The sequence below is a fragment of the Oculina patagonica genome, chromosome 1, assembly GCF_052425735.1.
Source record: "Oculina patagonica isolate OP01 chromosome 1, crgOcupat, whole genome shotgun sequence".
Lineage (NCBI taxonomy): Eukaryota > Metazoa > Cnidaria > Anthozoa > Scleractinia > Oculinidae > Oculina > Oculina patagonica.
This window is the reverse complement of record NC_135758.1, coordinates 14479496-14501628: the sequence shown is the minus strand read 5'-3', so window position 1 is coordinate 14501628 and position 22133 is coordinate 14479496. Positions and strand designations below refer to the sequence as shown.

The 22133-nt window shown below is 35.8% G+C and overlaps 1 protein-coding gene across 2 annotated transcripts in view; it reads left to right on the top strand.

Annotated features, from left to right (window-relative positions):
* Nucleotides 1–975: 975 nt before the first annotated feature.
* LOC144658200 (putative E3 ubiquitin-protein ligase HERC1) overlaps nt 976–22133 on the top strand; it is a 77823-nt gene continuing 56665 nt past the window's right edge. For both annotated transcript variants that reach the window (XM_078518583.1, XM_078518574.1), the window contains exons 1-17: nt 976–2002; nt 8743–8883; nt 11312–11509; nt 12308–12373; nt 12887–13052; nt 13530–13609; nt 14143–14239; nt 14673–14816; nt 15398–15525; nt 16248–16392; nt 17047–17218; nt 17674–17808; nt 18605–18770; nt 19493–19618; nt 20269–20454; nt 21222–21380; nt 21942–22080. In XM_078518583.1, coding sequence (XP_078374709.1) covers nt 1103–2002; nt 8743–8883; nt 11312–11509; nt 12308–12373; nt 12887–13052; nt 13530–13609; nt 14143–14239; nt 14673–14816; nt 15398–15525; nt 16248–16392; nt 17047–17218; nt 17674–17808; nt 18605–18770; nt 19493–19618; nt 20269–20454; nt 21222–21380; nt 21942–22080 — 3148 coding nt within the window. In that variant the 5' untranslated portion in view covers nt 976–1102. The remainder of the gene's footprint in view (nt 2003–8742; nt 8884–11311; nt 11510–12307; nt 12374–12886; nt 13053–13529; nt 13610–14142; nt 14240–14672; nt 14817–15397; nt 15526–16247; nt 16393–17046; nt 17219–17673; nt 17809–18604; nt 18771–19492; nt 19619–20268; nt 20455–21221; nt 21381–21941; nt 22081–22133) is intronic.

Here is a 22133-nt window from a genome sequence, read left to right as displayed (position 1 = left end):
GTCAAAAGTTGTTATTTCCGACAATTTTCCGACAATTTTTCCGAGCACTCTACGATTATGACAGCCTAAAAAAGGGTTTTTCAACTTGCAATACAGTCAACTCTCTCTAAGACGGACACCGTCGGGACCGGCCCCAACTGTCCGTCTTATAGAGGTGTCCGCCTTATAGAGAGTCGAGGTAACGTGACACCAGAAATTTTGAGACGATAAAGCTAAAGGGCTATGCACAACGAATACACGTCTGTTTTAGTCGCTTACGTTAGCAATTTGATAATGATGAACCGCGATTCATCGAAACGTCATTTATTTTCGCTGATTTTTATTCTAAATTACGTTAGCAAAACCTATAAAGTGGAACAAAAATAATATCAGAGATTCGACTTGTTTGCTAATAACAAACGGTGATACTGTAAGTAGAAAACTAAATCTACAAGTTTAAGCAGAGAAGTAATGCGTTTTAGCAGATTGTTTTTGGTAAATTTGGTATTCTAAAGGCGCTGACCTGCTATGCTATATGTCGATAACAAGTTTTGAAGTATTATTCACGAAAAAATAACTTTTAGTGCCTGTCCGTTGGCGGTTTCAAAGTGTCCGTTGTCCGTCTTAGAGAGGTGTCCGTCTTACAGAGAGTTTTCTTACAGTAAAATGACTGAAAAACGGCAGGGACCATAACCAGGTGTCCGTCTTATGGAGGTGTCCGTCTTATAGAGGTGTCCGTTAAGAAAGAGTTGACTGTATCTCTGCGATGTAATGACCGATTACTTTGAAACTTTGGGATATGTTTATTTGGCTCTTAATAATCACATGGGCAAAAAATAACAAAAATCGAAATTTCTGTTCATTTAGACTGGAACCCAGGCTACCGCTTCTATAGAGAGCTGGAAAAGACTGAACGCCAGTCTGTTCGCTCGTCTGTCCCAGTGTACTTTGCGTACCCAAACCAAAAAAAATGGCGGTATACGCGCGATTAGTTGAGTTCTCTTATTATTATTTTTTTATTACAGTATAAAGCTTAAATGAACCGCATTTGGCGCACCGTAAGATTACATCAAATTTCGACCAGTTTTTGGAAGTTCCTTTACTGGTTCTGTGATTTCAGAGGATGACTTCTGTACAACTCCATTGGTTAGACCACTTTGATGGTTCTTGGTCGAAGGAAGATGTGGAGACTTTAGTTACACGACAAGGTGTTGTTGTACTTCACCAAAAGCTTCTTAACAACAAGGAAGCTTCTCCAACACCGCATGTTCCTTTACAGATTCGAGGTCCAAATCTTCCTGAGTATGAACGCGGGCTGGCCAGCGTATCTTGCGAGCATCAACATGAGTTTTTAAATGAGATTTTATATAGCCAGTTATCACTTGCACGCAGTGTTTGCGCCAATTCTCCTTTTTATTCCACATTACGTCGTAGACTTGTAGTCTTACAGAGGACATTTTACGCTCTGTCAAACAAATTTCACAAATTGTCGTCACCGAAATCGCCCTTGTCTTCAAAGAATGGGTCTCAGGATAATTCCACAAGCTTGGCGAAGTTCAGTGCAGCCGCCGCAGAAACGAAGGATGCTTCAGCGGTGCTCGTAGAAATGGGTGTTAAAACTGGGATGTCTCTTTTATTTGCTTTGTTTCGTCAGTCATGGCAATTGAACCATGGGCAACTATGTAATGACGTGCTTTTAACTGCATCAGATGTTTTGTCTGCTATTCCTCCACTTGCTCTGGCAAATGAGTCAAAAATTCCCGAGATGGGACAAGATTGCTTGAGGCAGATCACTGCATTTCTTAAGGGAGTTGTGTCTCCAAGCTCTGCAGCTGATAATGTTGGAAGACAGCTTGCTTGTGAATTGCTTTTAAGAATTAACACACTGAGAGGGTCCTTGAAATATCTGTTGGAATGGATTGAAATGGCTCTTAGTGTTCCATGTTCTACAAGCAAAGAGAAGGAACCTTGTGTCTCCACAGCATGTCTTTGTGATGTACTCCTTCAAATTAGAAAATCTGCAGTAAGTATGGACCAACTTGCAATAGTGAGTATTGCTATCAAAATCACTAGAGTGGTAAAACCGCCGTTAGGAATTTGAATCAATGGCGGCGCAATTCTTATTACGTGATTGAAAAATGTCGCTTTGACACTACCTCTTCATTGAAAAGCCAACAAAAAGCGTTGTGATGTTCAGAAACTCTCTGCTGCAAAACAGCATGCAACCCTTTAAGGGCCCATTGCAGTATCTCGTTGCCAAGCTACGCGGTTGCCACGCAAGTGCAATTTTATTTCCGGTTTTCTTGCATTAGTGGCTAAATTTTACGCGAGTTTAGTTCTCTTTTGTTGATTCTGAATCATATTCCTACCACGGAAATTTGTTCTGCAGTAAAAGCAAACTGGGTAAATGGAAATAAAAAACGTTTTTCATACTAAATGATTGCAAAACATATACGAAGCCCGAAGCAAGTATCCGAAACCGCCGAAATATTTTTAACAGCAGTGTCGATGCATTAGAAAGCATGCGAATGTGCGGCGCTGCCGTGTTTTCATCGGTTTAGCATTCAGCTCACTGAAGAAATCTGTGAAAGCCACGGGCAAAAATTAAAGCATTGTCATCTGAACTAAACTAGGCTCATAGCAAAAACAGTGATTCATTTCGTCTGCGAAACGAAGATAAGATAGTTTTTACGCAGTTACCGAATAAATATTTAGGAATGAACTCGATTTATCTGCCGTAAATTACTGCTAAAATGATTAGTACAGCAGTCCTACCACATGACAAATTCACAAAGGTACATGTACAAAACTGCGAAAAGTAAACTATATAAAACACCTGCATAAAAACATTTCAGCTCACAAACGTTAACTATTTATTCAACCGAACTACGAATTGTAGCCTTCTTGCTCAAAGCATAATAACGCTGTTTACGCTAATTCACAAATTACGAACCGAAACTAAAGAAACTCACACTAAACTCTTTTTAATACTTACGACCGACTCTGTTTACATTTGTCATTGCCAGTTCATGTTAGTTGAGCGACAGTAAACGTCGTTAAAGCTTTACGAATACAAGCAAGTAGTGAAGTTTGCCGTGTCCAAAAATTATAGTTTTTTGACGGACGAAAATGTGTACTTTTCTCGGAACGAAAAAAGCATACCTTCTGTTTTTTTGCAGTAAATCGAAAGAAAATACAATTTTCTTAAAACGTAAGCATGCGTTTTCGGAAAATCAAAACAACGTAAAAGTTGTGGTCAAAAAAGTGGTCAACAGAACACATTTTCCGTCCTAATTTTTCAAGTTTTTGTGCTTACGAAAAACACATGCTTGCATTTTTTAAGATCAATGTATGGATTGAAATAATACTACAAACTATGAATAAAACCGTAAGTTTCTTACGAAAAACTCAGTTTTTTGTTCTGGGTCACGTGACATTAGACGTGCCCCGATGATGTAATCAACTGGCTTGTACTCGCACTTTAAAACTACTGTCTAAATTTGGTTAAATAAAATCAAAGATAATTTTATATCAAGTTACAGCCAATTGAATTTTCCCTAGCAACGGCCCCAAAAGACACTGTAATGGGCCCTTAAAACAAAACAAACCTGCTTTTCTTTAAGGTTGAATATATCTTATGAGTTTTCTGTCCCAGTTGCCTCAATAGTGTCATTATTGTTCATACAAATTCTGGAAAAGCAATGTTTACATGGCTATGGAACGACCGTTTAAAATCCTCGCTGTCAAGACGCTCTCAAAAATGAACAAAATGATAAGTTTTTTTAGTCTGTTACAATTTTTTTCAGTCACTTGATAAGAATTGTGCCACTGCCAGTTTAAGGTGATTCCACGGTATTGCATTGCGCATCCTTTCTGCGCATAAGTTTTCGCGAAATTAAGCGCGCGCGCACACAAAACACTACGAGATTCCCTTCAGGCTAAGCTCTGGAAGGAAATAAATGGACATTTTCTCTTAAACGAGCACGGTAACCCCCATTTTTTAATGCATTAATTTAAATGTCATACTGTTGTCTACAATATATCGCGATTTAAAAAAAAGTTTAAAATTCTACATTGAGATATTTCAATTTTAATGCCGTAAAAAAACATGTTTTTAGGTAGTGCCGTTTGGCGTGCGCACGAAGCAAAATCTTAATTTCTTTCATTATCTTAATTCCTGTACAATAAGAATAGTTTTTAATATAAGATCAAAGTCTGATTTGTTGAACTAGACTTATTCTTTAATGCAAAAATGTTTTTTTCTGGAAACAATAGCGATCCCCATTTGGATTCCTAGGGTTCCTAAATTTGCGGGTCATATATTTGCTCTAATGCCCATCCATTTTACACAAAAACTAGCGCGGTGACCCCCATTTTTTTTTTCATTTTTTTAATGCTCATAACATAATTGTAACCTGGACCAAGTTTCAGAAAATTTTTAGTACTCCTTCTATTTCAGTGGAATCACCTTAAATTCCTAACGGCCATTTTACCATTCTAGTGATTTTGATAGTAAATGAAAGTCCACTGCAAGCTAGTTCTAGTCCAATTACAAAAATAGTGGTTTCATTTTTTAAACTTTTTCAAACAAGTTTGCCTTTTTTTATTATCTAATACACTACCTGGGGAGAAGCCAACTTATATTTCACTTAGGTTTAGTATTGATGTTGATGTTTCACCCTATACATGTAAACACTCATTCTCAGTATCACAGGTCTACTTTTTACTAACATTTCTGAATGTAGTAATAATTAAACATTCTTTTTCTGCTTTTTGGACAAGAAATGTCCCAGTATGTTAGTAATTTACACATGATTTATTGATTATTCCCAGGAAATTACATAATGTTAGGGTAACATAATGTATCAGTCAATTCCAAGTGAGATCATCCCTCCCCTTCCCCCTGGGCAAGCCCGGGCATTTAATTCCTATTCTGGCCCAAATAGGGGGGAATTTGACGCAAGTTTTAACAGTATTCCCGACCATTGACAAAATGTTGGTCATGGGTCAAGGTTAAAATAAATCTTGTGCTTCACATAATACCTCATTACTCCACAGGGTCTGCAATCAGCTCAGGTCTATAAATTATAGGTTGCTGTTACACAGATCTATACAAGGTCTGTTGTGGCGATAGCTTTCAAGGTATTTTTGGCACAGGGTTTTTTAATCTTTGAAGTGTTTCTGTCATTAATAGCTTATAAATGATTGAGAGGAAGCACAAGCGCTTGGCAGTTTTGATCAAATAAAGCTTAATGCTTGCTGTTACAAATCATTTTTTTTATATTGAATGTTTATAGCTTAAAACATAGCTTAAAACCTTTTTTACAGTTTAGTGTTCACCAAAGAGACTTGATAAACCCACTGAAAATACAAAACGCAAGCAAGCATGTGAAAATTAAAGTTTCTTTTGGTACGGTGTGTGTATAAAATGTTGTGTTAGTGAAAAGTTGGTTAAACATATCTTTTCCTATTAAAATTGGTTTAATTTAAAAGGTACATGTTTGAGTGTTTGTTTATTTTTGTATAGATCTGGTGTATACAAGAAACCCCTACTCGCGAAGGCATTTCAGTCCTGACCAGTTGGGCATTTGACCGTGTAACTGGCTCACAAAGTGGGGCATTTGATCAGACAAAAAAAATCAAAGTCTGGGGATTTTCCCGGGGGAGGGGGGATAATCTCTCTTGGAATTGACTGATACATTATATTACATTGGCCCTATTATCCTTGGTAGCAGATTTTGCAACAACAGTAATATTAAAACTGCTACATGTATATAAATTCCTGTGTTCCTTAAAGGAAAGTACACCCTGTATCTTTGGAACACCAGTTACTGACTTGCTGTATTTTGTCGGTAAATTATTGAAAGAAGACTTAGTAACACAATTTCAGTTCAAATTATAAAACACCTTTATATTAATAACATAAGTTACTAAAACTATGGGACAACAACCCTTGATAACATTCACAGAAGGCAAAAAGGATGTTAGTAATGCTTACAGTTGTTATTAATATAAACTTTGTAATAATATAATAATTATGTAAAAAATAGGCATGTTTTCATTTTAAACTCCAAAGTGTTTACTGGAATAAAGCTAATTTAAAAATAACTTTTTTGCCATGTGACAGCCTATTTAAGACACTTGGGATAACATAAATTATCCCAATGTCGACAAGTTTTGATACTGTAAAAGGCATTATAGCATGCAGAGGAAAACTATTTTATACTACAGGTCACTTAAGGTGGCTCGACCCAGTTTTTTTCTAGCGATACCTATCATCTTTGAAACCCTCATACTTAAAGGGATTAATGTCAATGACATATCCACTATATCACATGGATTACACATAGACTGAACTGCAATATGATATAAATGTTTGGGAGATCGGAATGAATATCACGTGACAATGACGTCACACAGGTTTTTACTCTGAATCGAATTTTAGCACGTAACTGCATTTTCTCTCGAGATCCTTCACGCTGCGTATACCTTGGGTGTTTGCCTTCAGCTCTGCGGAGTTTCATCGAAATCTACAAGAGGAATTTTGAAATATCTTAGAATTTCTTTTTAGATGGTATAATTTATGCGTAAAATAACGACAAGACTTCATATAAAGAAATTTGCTCCTTTTTTATGTTTAATGAGAGTCTTTAGCCCTTATTCCTTTTAAACATATCCCATATCCAATATCCAAACCGTAAGAAGTAGGTAGACTTGCGCGATTTCAAATAAAATTGAAATATATGAATCATAGTGAAGCTCAATGTTTAGCTCTATTTACCAATTTTCCGCCTACTTTCGCAAAAAAGCGATTTTTTTCAAAACTCGTCGATGAATTTTCTCCAAAATTTTTTAGGGTAGCAATTGATCAGTACACTACACAATCCCTGAATTTCATGCTCATTGAAAACTTCTAAGGTTGTCTAACATAAACGCAAAATTGAGTAAATATTGAAGCGATCTCGTAGTTTTGAATAATTTTGTGCTCTGGGAATTCCTATTGTTTCGAGTTGAGCACAACATCGAATTCCTGTGCACCACGCGTCAAATGACTACGCTTGGCTACCTTCCGAAAGCTTTCCGAAATCTTTCGGAATATGGTAATATTCTCGAGTTCAAGTTAACAATAATGAATAAATGAAACTCAAAGCTGGTTATATTTTGACGCCATTCCAGTCATTTACAAATGACTTGACAGCGTACTCAGAAACTTACCTCGTTTACACTTTCTTTCTTTTGATGATTTTTAACTTTAAACTCAGCCAAGACGTCGACCACACAAGAAATGTTTTGCGTGACAATTTCTTTTCCATTGTTAACATTAAAACGGACCATATTTTGGAAAGTTTTCGGCAAGCTTTCGATAGGTAGCCAAGCGTAGTCATTTGACGCGTGGTGCACAGGAATTCGATGTTGTGCTCAACTCGAAACAATAGGAAATCCCAGAGCACAAAATTATTCAAAACTACGAGATCGCTTCAATATTTACTCAATTTTGCGTTTATTTTAGACAACCTTAGATGTTTTCAATGAGCATGAAATTCAGGGATTATGTAGTTTACTGATCAATTGCCACCCTGAAAAATTTTGAAGAAAATTCATCGACGAGTTTTTGAAATAATCGCTTTTTTGCGAAAGTAGGCGGAAAATTGGTAAATAGAGCTAAACATTGAGCTTCACTATGATTCAGATATTTCAAATGTTTTTGAAATCGCGCAAGTCTACCTACTTCTTACGGTTTGGATATCAGATATGGGATATTTTTTAAAGGAATGAGGGCTAAAGACTCTCATTAAACATCAAAAAAGGAGCAAATTTCTTTATATGAAGTCTTGTCTTTATTTTACGCATAAATTATACCATTTAAAAAGAAATTCTAAGATATTTCAAAATTCCTCTTGTAGATTTCGATGAAACTCCGCAGAGCTGAAGGCAAACACCCAAGGTATACGTAGCATGAAGGATCTCGAGAGAAAATGCGGTTACGGGCTAAAATTCGATTCAGAGCAAAAACCTGTGTGACGTCATTGTCACATGATATTCATTCCGATCTCCCAAAAATTTATATCATATTGCAGTTCAGTCTGTGTGTAATCCATGTGATATAGTGGATATGCCATGGACATTAATCCCTTTAAGTATGAGGGTTTCAAAGATGATAGGTATCGCTAGAAAAAAACTGGGTCGAGCCACCTTAACAGAGTGCCTTGGGAGAGGACCCTTCAATGCATTTAAACATTTTCTTAATTTGTTTGTGTTTAACACTAACTTGATGTCCGTATCCTTGCAACTATTAAGACGATAGCATATGCTTTGACCTAGCTTAGAGAAACTGTCTAAGTAGGGTAATTTATAGAAGAATTTTTGTATTTCAAGTGGACTGTTGTGTTTATATACCATTTTTGACAGTAGAAGTAACAAAATTTTACCCCTTTCACATTCAAACCCCTTTTTTATACTTTTGGTTTCCATAAACCATTAAAAATTAATAGTTAAATGTAAATGTGTATTTTATACTTTTGGTTTCCATAAACCATTAAAATAGTTAGATGTAAATGTGTATTTTATACTTTTCTTTTCTTTATTCCAACTTGTAAAATCCAATCCCTATCATCCTCCATCTTGAAAAAAAAAAAAAGATACCCCTTTAGCCTCCATATATAGTCTATTATAGGGAGTATTTGTATGTAAGCCTGCTTTACTTGTTTTTTCTTACACCTTGCATTCTTACTAACAATCTTGCTTTGAATCATTAAATTTCAGAATGCATCAGCCTCTAATACTCCATTATCCTCTCCCCAAAAGAGTGAGTCTTCATCTTCCAATCTTAGTATGCCAGAACTACCTTCCACTGAGTCAGGTCTTCTATCTTTGCCCATTGCAGCAATGCATCTTTTGAAAGAGGTATATTTTGTTAATTGCTTTCACAGGAGTATTGAGCAGCAGCCATTTTTTTTATCTTCTAGGGGTGGTGAATGGTCCTTCCAAAAATGTGTGTCCCGTGCCAAATTTTAGCCAAATTTCAGGGGTCTTGTCGTCTTGAATTTTTCTTTTACGCCTTCTTGGAGTCTAGATTTCTTTTGCAAGGCTAAAAAGGTCTTGGGCTCGCAGAAAAGATATCAGTCTCGCAAAGTCTCGCAAACAGTGTTACCTCAGCTTATATCAGACGATCAGTCGGGTTTCATTAAGGGCAGATGTATTAGCGATAACATACGCTCGATAAATAGTGTCATCAACTATACAGCGAACAAAAAAATCCCTGGGCTTCTTCTTTTTCTAGATTTTGAAAAAGCTTTCGATACTCTGGAATGGTCATTTATCAATAAAACCCTTCTGCATTTCGGCTTCGGTCCCTCATTGTTAAACTGGGTTAGACTTTTTTACTGTAGTACTGAAAGCTGTATCTTAAACAATGGCTGGGCGAGCAATTTCTTTGAACAAAGTCGAGGAGTAAGGCAGGGTTGCCCTTTGTCACCTTATCTTTTTATACTATCTGTAGAAATATTTGCTGAAGCCATACGCAACAAAAGAGAAATTAGGGGCATCAAAATACATGATACTGCTCTCAAACTAAGCCAATATGCAGATGATACGACACTCATTTTAGATGGCTCCGAACAATCTCTTAAAATCTCGTTGTCTTTGATAGAGGCTTTTGGTAAAATATCTGGGCTCAAGCTAAATGACAGGAAAACAGAAGCTCTATGGATAGGCTCCCTAAGAAACTGCAAGTTAAAATTATGTCCCGAAAAAAATTTCCAATGGAAAAATGAAAACGTTAAAGCATTAGGTGTTTGGTTTTCTACGGACCAAGATATGATGATCTCCCTAAATTATAAGGATAAACTGAAGAAAATTAGATCTATCTTAGGATGTTGGAAATTCCGACGACTTAGTTTATTAGGGAAGATAGCAGTTTTGAAAAGCCTAGTAGTACCTTGCATCTTTTAACAAATCACTAAAAGCCACATGGATTAAAAAATGATAGCAAATGGAAAAACATCTTTAATTTAGAGCTCGGAAAGTATGGAGGCGGTGCTATTTTTAAAGGAAATCTTAGCAAAAAGGATATAAATAACTTACGAATTGAGGATCCATTTGTTAAAGAAGTTATGGAAATATGGTGAAGGAAAAACTATGTCTAATGATCACTTTTTGTCCATGCCTCTTTGGCAAAACTCGCTAATAAGAATAAACAATGCACCAGTACTATGTAAAGATTGGCTTTCAAAAGGTGTAACACAAATAAAGCATTTAATGGATGATTCTCATAACTTAATTTCGCTCATCAATTTTCAAAGTAAATACGAACTTCAAGTTAAACCACTAACTTTTTTTGGAATAATCTCCGCAGTAAAACTTTTACAGAGACAAATCCCAGAAACACATTTAAAATACGAATTAAGTCTCTTCAACAAATTTCTAGAAAGCTAAAAACCGTCAAGACTTGTATACCAGAAACTTATATCGGACAAAGGAGAACAACCAATATCATGTCAAGAGAAGTGGCATAAAGATATTGGTTCTACAACCAATAAAAATGTTGATTGGAGGAAGGTGTATCAGACACCCGCCGTGTGCACACGGAGCTCTAAACTAATAGATTTTAATTTCAGATTTTTACACAGGTGGCTATCGACTAAAAGCTATCTGCAAAAAATCGGCATTAGAGAGGACGGAATTTTAAACTCCAAATAAATTTTTGTTGCCTCATCGCTAAACACTACATTTGGGCATGTCGATCGAAAGAACGCCACCCAACCCAAAACAATTTCTTGTTTCATCTAAAACATATACATCAATTAGAAAATAATATACCAAGTAACACAAAAAATGGAAGCCTTTTCTATCCTCGCTGGATCAAGTCTCCTGAGCCCTTAAGCGTGTAACCTTAAATGTTAGGGAAAGTAGGGGTAGTACCGTGGCATGCGTTGTATTGTATTGTAATGTAATTAAATAAAAGAATTGTGTAATGGTATTGTAAAGTTATAGCGTACTTAGTGCAACTTTTGTAACGTAAGTTTTTCTTTTCTTTTTAGCATTGTAAGTAGTTTTCTATTCGTAAGCTTTGTAAGTAGTTTTTTTTTTTTTGTAAGCGTTGTAAGTAGTTTGTTTTTGGTTTGTAAGCAATGAATTAAAAAAAAAAAAGTCTCTCATTTACTATTCCACACCCCTTCTTCTATTGGGAAACTGGCTACAGTTACATGTAAATTGATTGTCGAATCCCTTTTAACCTGATTAGCAAGTGGAAAAGTTCTATAAACTTAATATTCTTGTTAATTAATAATGACATGTACATGTATGTTCAACTTCTTATTAAATTTTGCTTTAGATTGTTATGTTGTCCAGAGATTACAAAAATTCCTGTGTGAAATCTGGAGCAACATCTGTTACACTGAATGGTGCCAAGCCAAACTCTAGTGATGAAGTGTTTGTCTGGGGAAGTAATAGTAGTCATCAGCTTGCAGAGGGAAGTACAGACAAGATTTTACGTGCCAAGCTATCCACTTCTTTTGGAAGTGCTCAACAGGTACATGAACTGTAAAAATGTTTTCTTCATTCTTTATTACTGTATGCAAATCTGAGACCAAATATCTTCTAAAATAGTGAATGCCCTTAGAATTATGGTGCTGAATATGCATGTTGGGTTGGTTGGGTTTCGCCCGACTTAAATTTCGCGATTTGGCCAAAAAAATACGATTAATTGAGGAACTAAATTTCGCGAAAATTGTCAAAATACTGGCCTTAATTTTCCACAGCAATAGTTTTCAATGACACCAACCCTCCAAGTTAAGACCATTTTAGTCGCCATGGCGACTTGGAACCGTAGTCGCCAGCCTGGCGATTAAAATTGAGAAGAAGGATTGAAAACGTGAGCTTAATTTAGCGACTTAAATTTTTCACTGGAAACCAAACTTGAGCAGTCGGTGAAAAAGTGAAAAAAAAAACTTGGAGGGTTGGACACTGAACAAAACCATATAACAGAAACTTTTAACAGTTTGACATATTCCTTTGTAACAAAGAAGAGCTAGTGTGAGGACTGTGCCAAAATAATTATGTAGTAAACTGACGGCAACATTGATTAATCATTGATAACAAATTACATGGAGGGTATTAAGGTTTGCGTCGTTATTTATTGCGAGAACCTTTTTTCGCAGGTCTTTAATTTTGCGAATTTTTGAAAATCAGGAAAATTAAATCCCGCTAAAATAAGTAACAATACTTACATGTAGATGGCATGATTATAACGTTTCCTTAATGTTTCCTGCCTGGCCAGGAGGCTCCCCTAGTAAATGCTATTTAATGGTGTTTTGATGTAACTTTCCAGGTAGAGGCTGGTCAGTATTGTACATTTGTAATTTCACCTGAGAGAAGTCTACATGCCTGTGGAAAGGTAACACTTACTGTCAACTTTCTTTGATAATCAATACCACAAGCTAACACAGTCATTACGAGATGTTATCACTATTTAAACATACAGTCATGTACTTTGGTTAATATATATTTTACATTTTTAAAATTAGATTAGGTATCCCCAACCCCGACTTTTTTTGTCAGACTATATAAATTTAATTCACCATCAATATTACCACTAAGTCCACTACCACTGCTGCTGTGACTAGGTGATGTAGCTTTTATTAGCCAGAAACCATCGTACAGTACCTTAAGTCTGAATGTGGCAGTAATCTTCTGTTCACCACAAGCAAAGGCCATACAAGAAAGTGAATATTGTTAGTTGGAAGATCCTTAACGAAAAACAAAATCAGTAAGTTCCTAAAGGAACTCTGTCCTGCAGCCAAAATCAATTAGAACAAGATTACAAAATGACAGGCAAAAAGAAATAATTAAAAGGGTTGAAGACAATAAGTACAACATTTGAATGTGTGTGTTTTTTTATTTCCATCAGGGTAGCTATGGTCGTCTTGGCCTTGGAGATTCTGCCAATCAACCACAACTTAAGAGAGTAGGAATCTCCACAGACTGTGGAGTAAAGCAAGCGTCTTCATCCAAAGGCTCAGATGGACACACACTGGCTGTAACAGTTGATGGTCAGGTTTATAGCTGGGGAGATGGTAAGTTTATTTCCTATTTACCAGTACTTTGATTCCCTTACTAATCTTACTTACTATACCAGTTGTATTTACTCACTCAAGATAAACACCTGGGGCATACACATTACTACAAACTCAGTACCTTGGAGGGATAATTTTTTTCAAGGCCTTAACTATCATCAAAAGTTCATTACATGGCCAAAGCTAACTGAAATTCAAGTAAAAATGTACAAAGTTTAAGCTTAAGAACATCTTTTAACCTGGGCGCCATCTTGCCACTAACTACTTTGCCATGGTATTCCTGTAATTTCACATGTGAAATTATAAATTAAGGCTAAAATTTTGTGCCAAAATTAAGGAGTTAGCTGTCACCTATGATGTTATACATGTACTTTGTAATGAAAATGTCTGTAGACTGTAGTTATCGTCAGAAGTTTTCTTGATGCATTAGCAATAATGTTGTCAGAATTACAGTATCTCCTTTTACTACCTTTCCAGGGGACTATGGTAAACTTGGTCATGGAAACAGCCAGACACACAAGGCCCCAAAACTTGTTGAGGGCAATTTGTCTGGCAAGGTAAATATTATTGTTTCTTGATTATTAATATTGAATTTCAATCTTTAAAGTGATTTTGGTAAAGGTCTAAAGATTAATTTTGATGATTGCTTGTGGTTATGGTATAGGTTTGTGGTTGTGCTGCACCAAAGTGTGCTCATGGATGGTTCTTTTTGCTTTCACTCCATTTGTATCTAACAAAGAATGTCATTTATAGGAATTTTTTTACTTTACTAAAAATAAAAACTATGTGTAAGAGAAATAATGTGAACTCTGTAAACCCACTGGAGATGAGTTATACCTATTTAGAAATTTAATACAACCAAATTATGTGAGTCAAGCTATGCCCCAAAAATTTAAGGAATTTCTGCATAAGTTTTCAAAAAGAAGACAGTTATAACAATTCAAACCTATTCCGCAACTTAAACTTAACATACGTCATGTACATGTAATTTGCTAAGTTAGTTCAGTGTGTCAGTGCATGTATATAATATGTATTGTTGCTATTTGAACATTAGCCATAGTCAAGGTTGATGTGTTTGTTTTTATTGGAGGTTGTGTGTATGGTGACGGCAGGATATCGACACAGTGCTGCTGTTACAGAGGATGGAGATCTATACACATGGGGGGAAGGAGACTACGGAAGATTAGGTACTACTTTTATTTCATGTCATTGATTATTTTTACTACATGTTACAAGTAATTATATATAACAAACAAGGGAAAAATAGTTTTAGTGTTAATAGCTGGTTGATAATACAGGTAGGTCAACAAAAAATTTTGTTAAAGGAGTCTGATAGCACCATCAGAAGAAGTGCCCCTACATTATTTTTTGTTTGTTTTCTCTGTTCTTGCTGTTTTATATAATAATATTCACAAACAAATTGTAGCCCATAGCACTTTCACAGTAAGGTCCCAGTAACATGAATTTCAAACTGCGGGGGGCTGTACTTTAGTCATTACTTGAAGTGAGAGTTTCTCATTACTACTGGCCACTACATGTAACAGGGAAACATGGTGGCCTAAATAAATTATGTTTAGTGCATCAGATTACTAGAGGTTGTTGTTGTTGTTTTTTCTTAAGGTTGTGGAGATAACAATAGTAGGAATGTGCCTACTTTGGTCAAAGACGTCAGTAGTGTGGGTCAAGTGGCATGCGGCAGTGCTCATACACTATGTATTTCCAAGGATGGACAGACAGTGTGGTCTTTTGGAAGTGGAGACAATGGTGAATAAATAATCTTCAGCTTTTCTTTTGCTAATAAATTTAGTGGCTAAAGACTAGTTTAGAGTGGGTTTAGACTACTACAATGAAGCAGAAGCAGCCTCTGGGTTCTGTAGCCTCAGCAATGAAAGTAACATGATGCAGAGTGCTGTGGTTTCACAAACTTCTACTGCTACTTTATCCAGTTAGCTTGCATGCAGACATCTCTTGTTTCCTTTACTTCACAGGGAAAAGGGATATCTGCCAAATGCCATTTTTTATGTGTGCATTTTAGTATTATCTGTCCGTCTGTGTGTCTATAGCCAATACTTAGTACAGTGTAGCACTCCAAAATACCTATTGTAAATAGTGTATGATTAGCTTAAATTGGGCCCTGGTTAGCCTAAATGGTCTCTGGTTAGCCTTCTCTAACTTAGGTTGCTTGCAGTTAGCCTTTAAATGTATATTGAGTTTAGAATTTCTAGTAAAAAAACTTTCAGGGTTCTAGAAGCTGATCAACAGAGTCTTGACTAGTGAATATGACCCCCACTTGGTAATCTGATGTTTTGGGTTTGAATCCTCTTGGTGTTACCTTTTTTCACAAGGTAAACTTGGTCATGGTGATACAAACAGGGTCTATAAGCCAAAGGTGATTGAAGGTTTACAGGGTTTGGTGATAAAGAAAGTGTGCTGCGGTAGTCAGTTTAGCATGGCTCTCACCTCAACTGGGCTGGTAAGTATAATTTGGATAAAGTATGAATGAATGTCCTTATAAGACAATGTACACGAAAAAAGACTAGTGCATGACTTAGTTATTAAGTTACATTAACTTTAATTAAAACCACTGACGTTTTTTTCAGTTTAAGAGACTTGTCACTTTGTTACTATTGGCTATGAATCAGGCAACCACAAGTCTAGAGTGTTTTTATGACTTATTTTGCTACTTTCCAAATGTCACTATAATAGTTCTCCATTTTGAACAAATAGCAGTTTCCTTCATTTTTTAAATGCTTTCCTCTTTTTGTGTGAAATCAATGTTTTTTTTTGTGTGCCATTCAAGCATTTGAGATTTTTTTACAAGAATTCAATGTCTCGTTATCACATGCTTATATTATTATGTGTGACAGGAACCTTGTTCTCAATTTGCAAGAACAAAACTTCTTGCAGATTAGAATTTCTCGAAGTCTACATGTAGATCAGAGACTGTCTCTTTTTTGGGACTTTGTTGCTTGTAAGAGTCAACTTTTGACAAGTCTATCTAGAACACAACTAATGAGTTATTAAGACCTTTTAAAAAATGAAATCATTGTTGATATCGATAAAGCAGCATGCCGAGTCAACAGTTTTAATCAATGTAGTAATTTTGCGAAATCTTTGCAATGAAGTTCATTAATGAAACACTGCACTGTTGAGCAAGCAGGAAAGATGATCTCATACTGTTTTATACTGATGTAGGTGTTTGCTTGGGGTTGTGGTCCATGCCTTGGGACAGGTTCTGTGGATTCTACATCAGCAAGGCCAAGGATAATCGATGAACTTCAGTCTACTTCAGTTATTGATATTGCAGCCGGTGACAGCCACTGTCTTGCACTTTCTAAAGGTTGGTGCAGTGTTTCTTTTGTAACAACTTTAGTTAATAACCTGAGGACATTAAGGCCCTGTCTACAGTAGGGCAATTTCACTGATGTGTTTTAATTTTTATGGCACAACAAAATATTATTATCATTTTGGAAAATTTTCTTAGAAAGTGAATAATTATTACGATAGTTATGGTTGTATGCATAGAATGGTAACAATTTGTACCTTTAATTTGTTGCATTAGTCAATACAGCTCCACATTGGCACACTTTACCTAGAACTTTTCAGCTTAGTATGGCAGATAATTTTGTTTACTGCTATATCTTGATTCTGTATATTTTATAATTAAACCATTCTGCACAGTCAAGCAAGTTAGCTGTAAAATAGTTCCTAAATTAAGTACAGCTGTATCACAAAACAAAAGCATGTTTCTCAATAAAACAAATGTTGCTACTGTATATTACAAAATATATAATTTATATAATAAGTTAATAAATAATATTAAATTATTATTATTATAATGGTCTGTGGTGAAATGCCACATGCAAAACTAAATATGCCAAAATTAATGTACTCACTATTCCTTGGTGTAAACTTTTGATTTGCCTTCACATTGAATGATAATAAATTATTTGTTCTGCACTAAAATGTTATTTTTATCACTGTTTTTTGTTAGACTTGCAAGTGTATGCTTGGGGCAATAACTCAATGGGACAGTGTGGCCAGGGACACTGTAATACTCCTGTTACAAAGCCAACCAAGGTTGTTGGTTTGGATGGAGTATCTGTTCATCAGATTGTTGCAGGAACTTCTCATAGTTTAGCTTGGACTGCTTTACCATCTGAAAGGTATTCTACAATATTACTGCCCAATTACTCACTGTGCTGGTAAACATGTACTGAATATAAATGTTCAGTATTAATGTTAAGGGGGGTCCTTCTTAACTTCCAATCCAGAGGTATTTTTTGGCAAGCAATTTTGGAGCGTTTTTGTGACGCTAAATTGTGAATTTTATGTAGGGGGAAACACCTGCTCTGAAAAAAAAAAACTATTAAAAATGTCATTGAGCATGGATGACTTGTGCCTGTCCCAAACCGCGTGTTTGAAATCCCTAAAACTTGAGGTAAAGAAGCGAGATTTATGATCTTTTTACAAGTCAGATCATTCATAGCCTTCTTTATAATCTGATGCATGCAATAACCATTAACCTGAAAAAAAAAAAAGAAAGAAGCTAAGTCTCTAAATATGGGTTTTAATACTGCAAGTTTCATAAAAACGATAACCTACATGTTTCCTGTTGTAGGCAATCAATCTCTTGGCATCGTCCCTACTGTGTGGATTTGGGCCAATCAACATTTGGTATGTTGAAGACCTTCTTAGAGAAAAATAGTTTAGGAATGCTGAAGGAACAGCTCACATCTCCATTTTCTGACATAAGGTACTGTAAACTGGCATTTCATATGTACATGTATTTACACTAATATTACTCATTGGAAAAAGAAATTTTCTGCCCTTCAGATGGTCACTGCTAAAGAAAGATTATATCATTCAGACCAGAAAATATAATATTCAACAAAACCAAAACAACGAAACAGTACACATGAATTTTAAGAAAAAAACACTATAAAATTATTTTTTTTGTTACATCTCCAATATTTAAGTAATTTACGTTCCTTGCTTGATTTCATGGAGAGTTGTGCCACAATCAGATCATAACTTGCTAAAGGATATTAAACACCATCTACCCATGAGAATTTAGAATGACATCGCTAACAACAGAGCTACAAGACCAGAAGTTTACTTTTTGCTGATTACTTTAATTTTACTATATTTTTGTCCATGACAGATGGGATGGGTATTAATTTGATTTGAAATGTACAAAATGTATTTGAACTGGAAAGGTGTAAATTATAGGAAATTATGCTGTTTATTTTAATTTGTAGATACCAGGGTTATAGGAGAATTTTTTGTTCAAATTACAATGTTTGGCTAAATACTGTAAAGTTGAGCTGTACATGTACAGTATATGGAATTAATTTGTAGATATTTTAACTTTCCAATCGTATATCAGCTTGAATTGAAATTACATGTACATGTGTCCATGCATAGACCTTTAATATCTGTCTGTACAGAGTGGCTATTGTTATAGGTTTCGTCATACTTATACCTTAGAGTAGAATGATTTATTTTGCACATTTTACTTCATGCAAATTTTTTGTGTTTGTTTTCTTCAGTGCATGCCATCAGTTCACGTTGCTGTGTCTTGAGCTTCTCTCAGATCACCTGTCGCTAGCCTCAGCTGCGGGAGCTTCAGTCAGTGTACTTGGTGAACACACCCGTCCCTTGAGACATCTGCTATTTAGGCTCTTAGACACAACTACATCTGAGGACTTACAAGAGGTTAGTTATTTTAAAAGCTCAAGACGGACAAAATGGCCAAATATGTAAACGATTACGAGAATGTGAGTCAGTTTTGTGATGATGAAATCCCATACATGTACTGATTTGTATGCAAGGTCACTATTTAACCTTGAAGCTTGGCATTGTTCTTGATATTTTTCTTGATATTTTGATATACATATTGTAATAAAAAATATCCCGGTGCACTGGTGCACTGGTGTGATGTTGCTGTACTGACACTGCTAGTAAAATTCTCTTCTTGGCTCGATCTTTACATCTAAAAAGACGGTCGGTGGGCGGGAGCATCCAATTTTCTGTGGTAGGCTAAGGCACCATCCTGTCCTACCCCAGTGCCCATGCTAGTAAAATAATTGCAACTAAATTGTTATTTACGCAGGATGCACTGATATTTATTCTTATTACTAGATGTGTTCTTGAATAAAGCATTTTTGTGTTTACAGATGCATAATTTGTGCATGAATTTACCCATTGAAATGACTACAGGTTATGACTTAAAATTTTGACCTCCAGTAGTCTGACTTTTGTAAGGGACCACTGTAGGCTTGACATTTCGGGTGGTTGCTTGTGGGAGGTTTAACTGTAATTACCAGTTGGTTTTATGTTGTGCATGTTAGTTTACATGATACTGATTAGTATTTGTCTGTTAAATTAGATTGATATGTATGATGGTATAATTGAGAATCATGATTCATGTTGTACAGGCTGTGAATGAAGCATTATCAGTTGGTGCATCTTTGCTCTTGCCACCTTTACCAGAAAGAATGGAAGTACTGCATAGTTTACTTCCCCAAGCACCAGATAGCTGGGATTCTCTTACTGTAGGAGAGGTAAACATGGTCTTGTGAAATGACTGTTTGCAACAAACACGTAAAGTCTTAATGCGTTAATAGCACACAGTTAACACAGGCCTTGAAAATTTGCCAGATCATTACTTAAGGTGGCTCCTAATTCTTCAGACCTTCCCATCTTTGACAATTTACAATATTATGTGTATTACAGGGTAATTTAATAAAATCCACAGTTAACACAATAATTTTATTGTATGCTCATTCCGTGTGTATAGTTGATGGATTTTCAAGCTCAAGTATATTCTTCTGTATCTTGTTGAGTTCTGTTGGATTTTGATAATTACTGACAGACAGTATAACAACAACAACAACTTTATTAACCCTAATTCATAAAAAAGGGTTTTAGGGCCAGAAAATATGTATATGCACATGTACATTGTTTTAAACTACATCTATGTAAATGACTGTCTTTTAAGTATATAAATTACCAGTATTTAATTACGGTTTCAGTGAACTGTACCAAATTTTCAGAACAAGATTTTACAAGAGATCTTTCAAATGTACATTGTTTAGTTGAACAGTCTGACTTATGGAATATATTGTACTAGCAGTCACATGGAGCTAGCAAACATGTACATTTACTGTGATCATTTATATGTCAAAATTATTGAACTGAGTCTTTTCTACAGCGCAAGCAACTGAGTATAATCCTTACAAGTATGCAAGATGACAGACATATTGCAACACTCTTGGGATTCTGTGGAATGATTAAAGATGAAGAGAATGGGACCCGAAAGGATTTGGGAGAAAGACATGGTTCCAAGTTAACTGATGTGCTGTTGAAAACTTTGCTGAGGAACTTAAGTTTTTATGTGGTATGTAAGGCAAAAATCTCTTGCTATTGATCTTTTGTGTTTTGTTTATTGCTTGTTAGTTCCAGATAATAATTATTATTAATGATTGATTATAGCACAACTAAAGTAAAGCACGCGCTCTGATTGGTTAATTTAGCGTCTACTATTTGCCCATGGGTGTATGCTGACGTATGCCTTCAACCTGAGTGCGCACGCTGGACACATGCGACATGGCACAAGAAAGTGTATTTTCTTGATTTTCCTGTGAATTTGAAAAGCTAAACATAAGAAAATCCATCTCTCTATAACATTGGTGAAAGTCTTTTAGCATGTATAAGGCACGCCTGAAATAATTCAAAAGTTTTTGTGTGTTTTTTCTTTTAGGTTTTCATCAGTGTTTACGCGAGCACTACACGCATTTGTTTAAATGGGCGCGCGCACTTTTACCTCAAGGAAACTGTGATAAATCGCCTAAAAGTTGTGCTATAAAACAAATGGTAAACGCCATAGCGTGCACTATTGAGTTATGGATTTACTTGGGAGGCTTGCTAAGCACTCAAGAAGTTAGAGTCGCACTCGGCTATTGCCTTGTGCAACTCTTACGCTACTTTCGTGCTTAGCAACCTCCCGCGTACATCCATAACTCAATAGTGTACGCTATGGCGTTTACCATTTGTTAATAAATAAAATTTGGCAAATTCTTTAATTCTTAACAATGTTTGCCTACAGTATTGTTGCTTACCCCTTTGGGGTACATTTATGTTTTACAAATGTGTGTCTTTTTGTAGGAAAAAGCTTTAGCTCGTATTGAGAGTGAGGTCTGTAACAATGACACACCCACACATGGTGACAACATAACCCAAGAGGACAGCCATTCTAACCTGCGGCAATTGTTGTTGTCATTTCTGAAGCATTTACTAGCACATTGTCAAAGTCCAGACTCTGTGGTAAGTGCATGTATGGTCAAAACACCTGCTTGGAAAGAAATATTATTGCGAGTGGGGAGCTAGTGCTAGTCCCAAACTGCACAAAAGAAATTAAAATCCCTCTAGAGGTAGAAAAACCAGTGAAAAGTAAGTAGAGATCCAATTTCTTTTACAAGTCAATCCTGCTCTGTTTTTATCTTCTTTAATTTGTGAAATTTACAATTATTCCAGTGGTGGACTGCCAACAAGGTGTGAAGTGCTGAGTTGGCTGTAATCATCTCATACAGAACAGTCAAGAAACATAGGAACAAGAACTGCTCTTAAATCAAGGTTGCACCAAGCAATCATTGGAATATATCAACAGATGATTGAGTGTCACTGAATATTATGATTTCATTGCCTGTGACTGTCATCAGGCTTTAATTGTCACATAAGTCTGTGGCTTGTTGTCTGATCTAGGTTGTTTTTGAATCCCTTGGAGTCATTGTTTTTAGATCCTTATTATACTAGAGTTATTTGACTCACATGTTAAAAGAAACTAGAGATTGTGGTGAATTTGTTATCTTTCTTTCCTCCTTGTAGAATGATGCTGCCACAAAAGTTCTTCAGAGCCATTTATTGCTGTTACTTCCTTGTGCTGGTGAGGTAATGGATCAAGCTTATAAGTTGTTAACACGCCACACAGGATCAGCAGCTAGTTATATCAGAGACAAACTCCAAGGTACAGTTCAATTGATTCTACTGGATTAATATATGTAGTAGGATTTCTCAGTG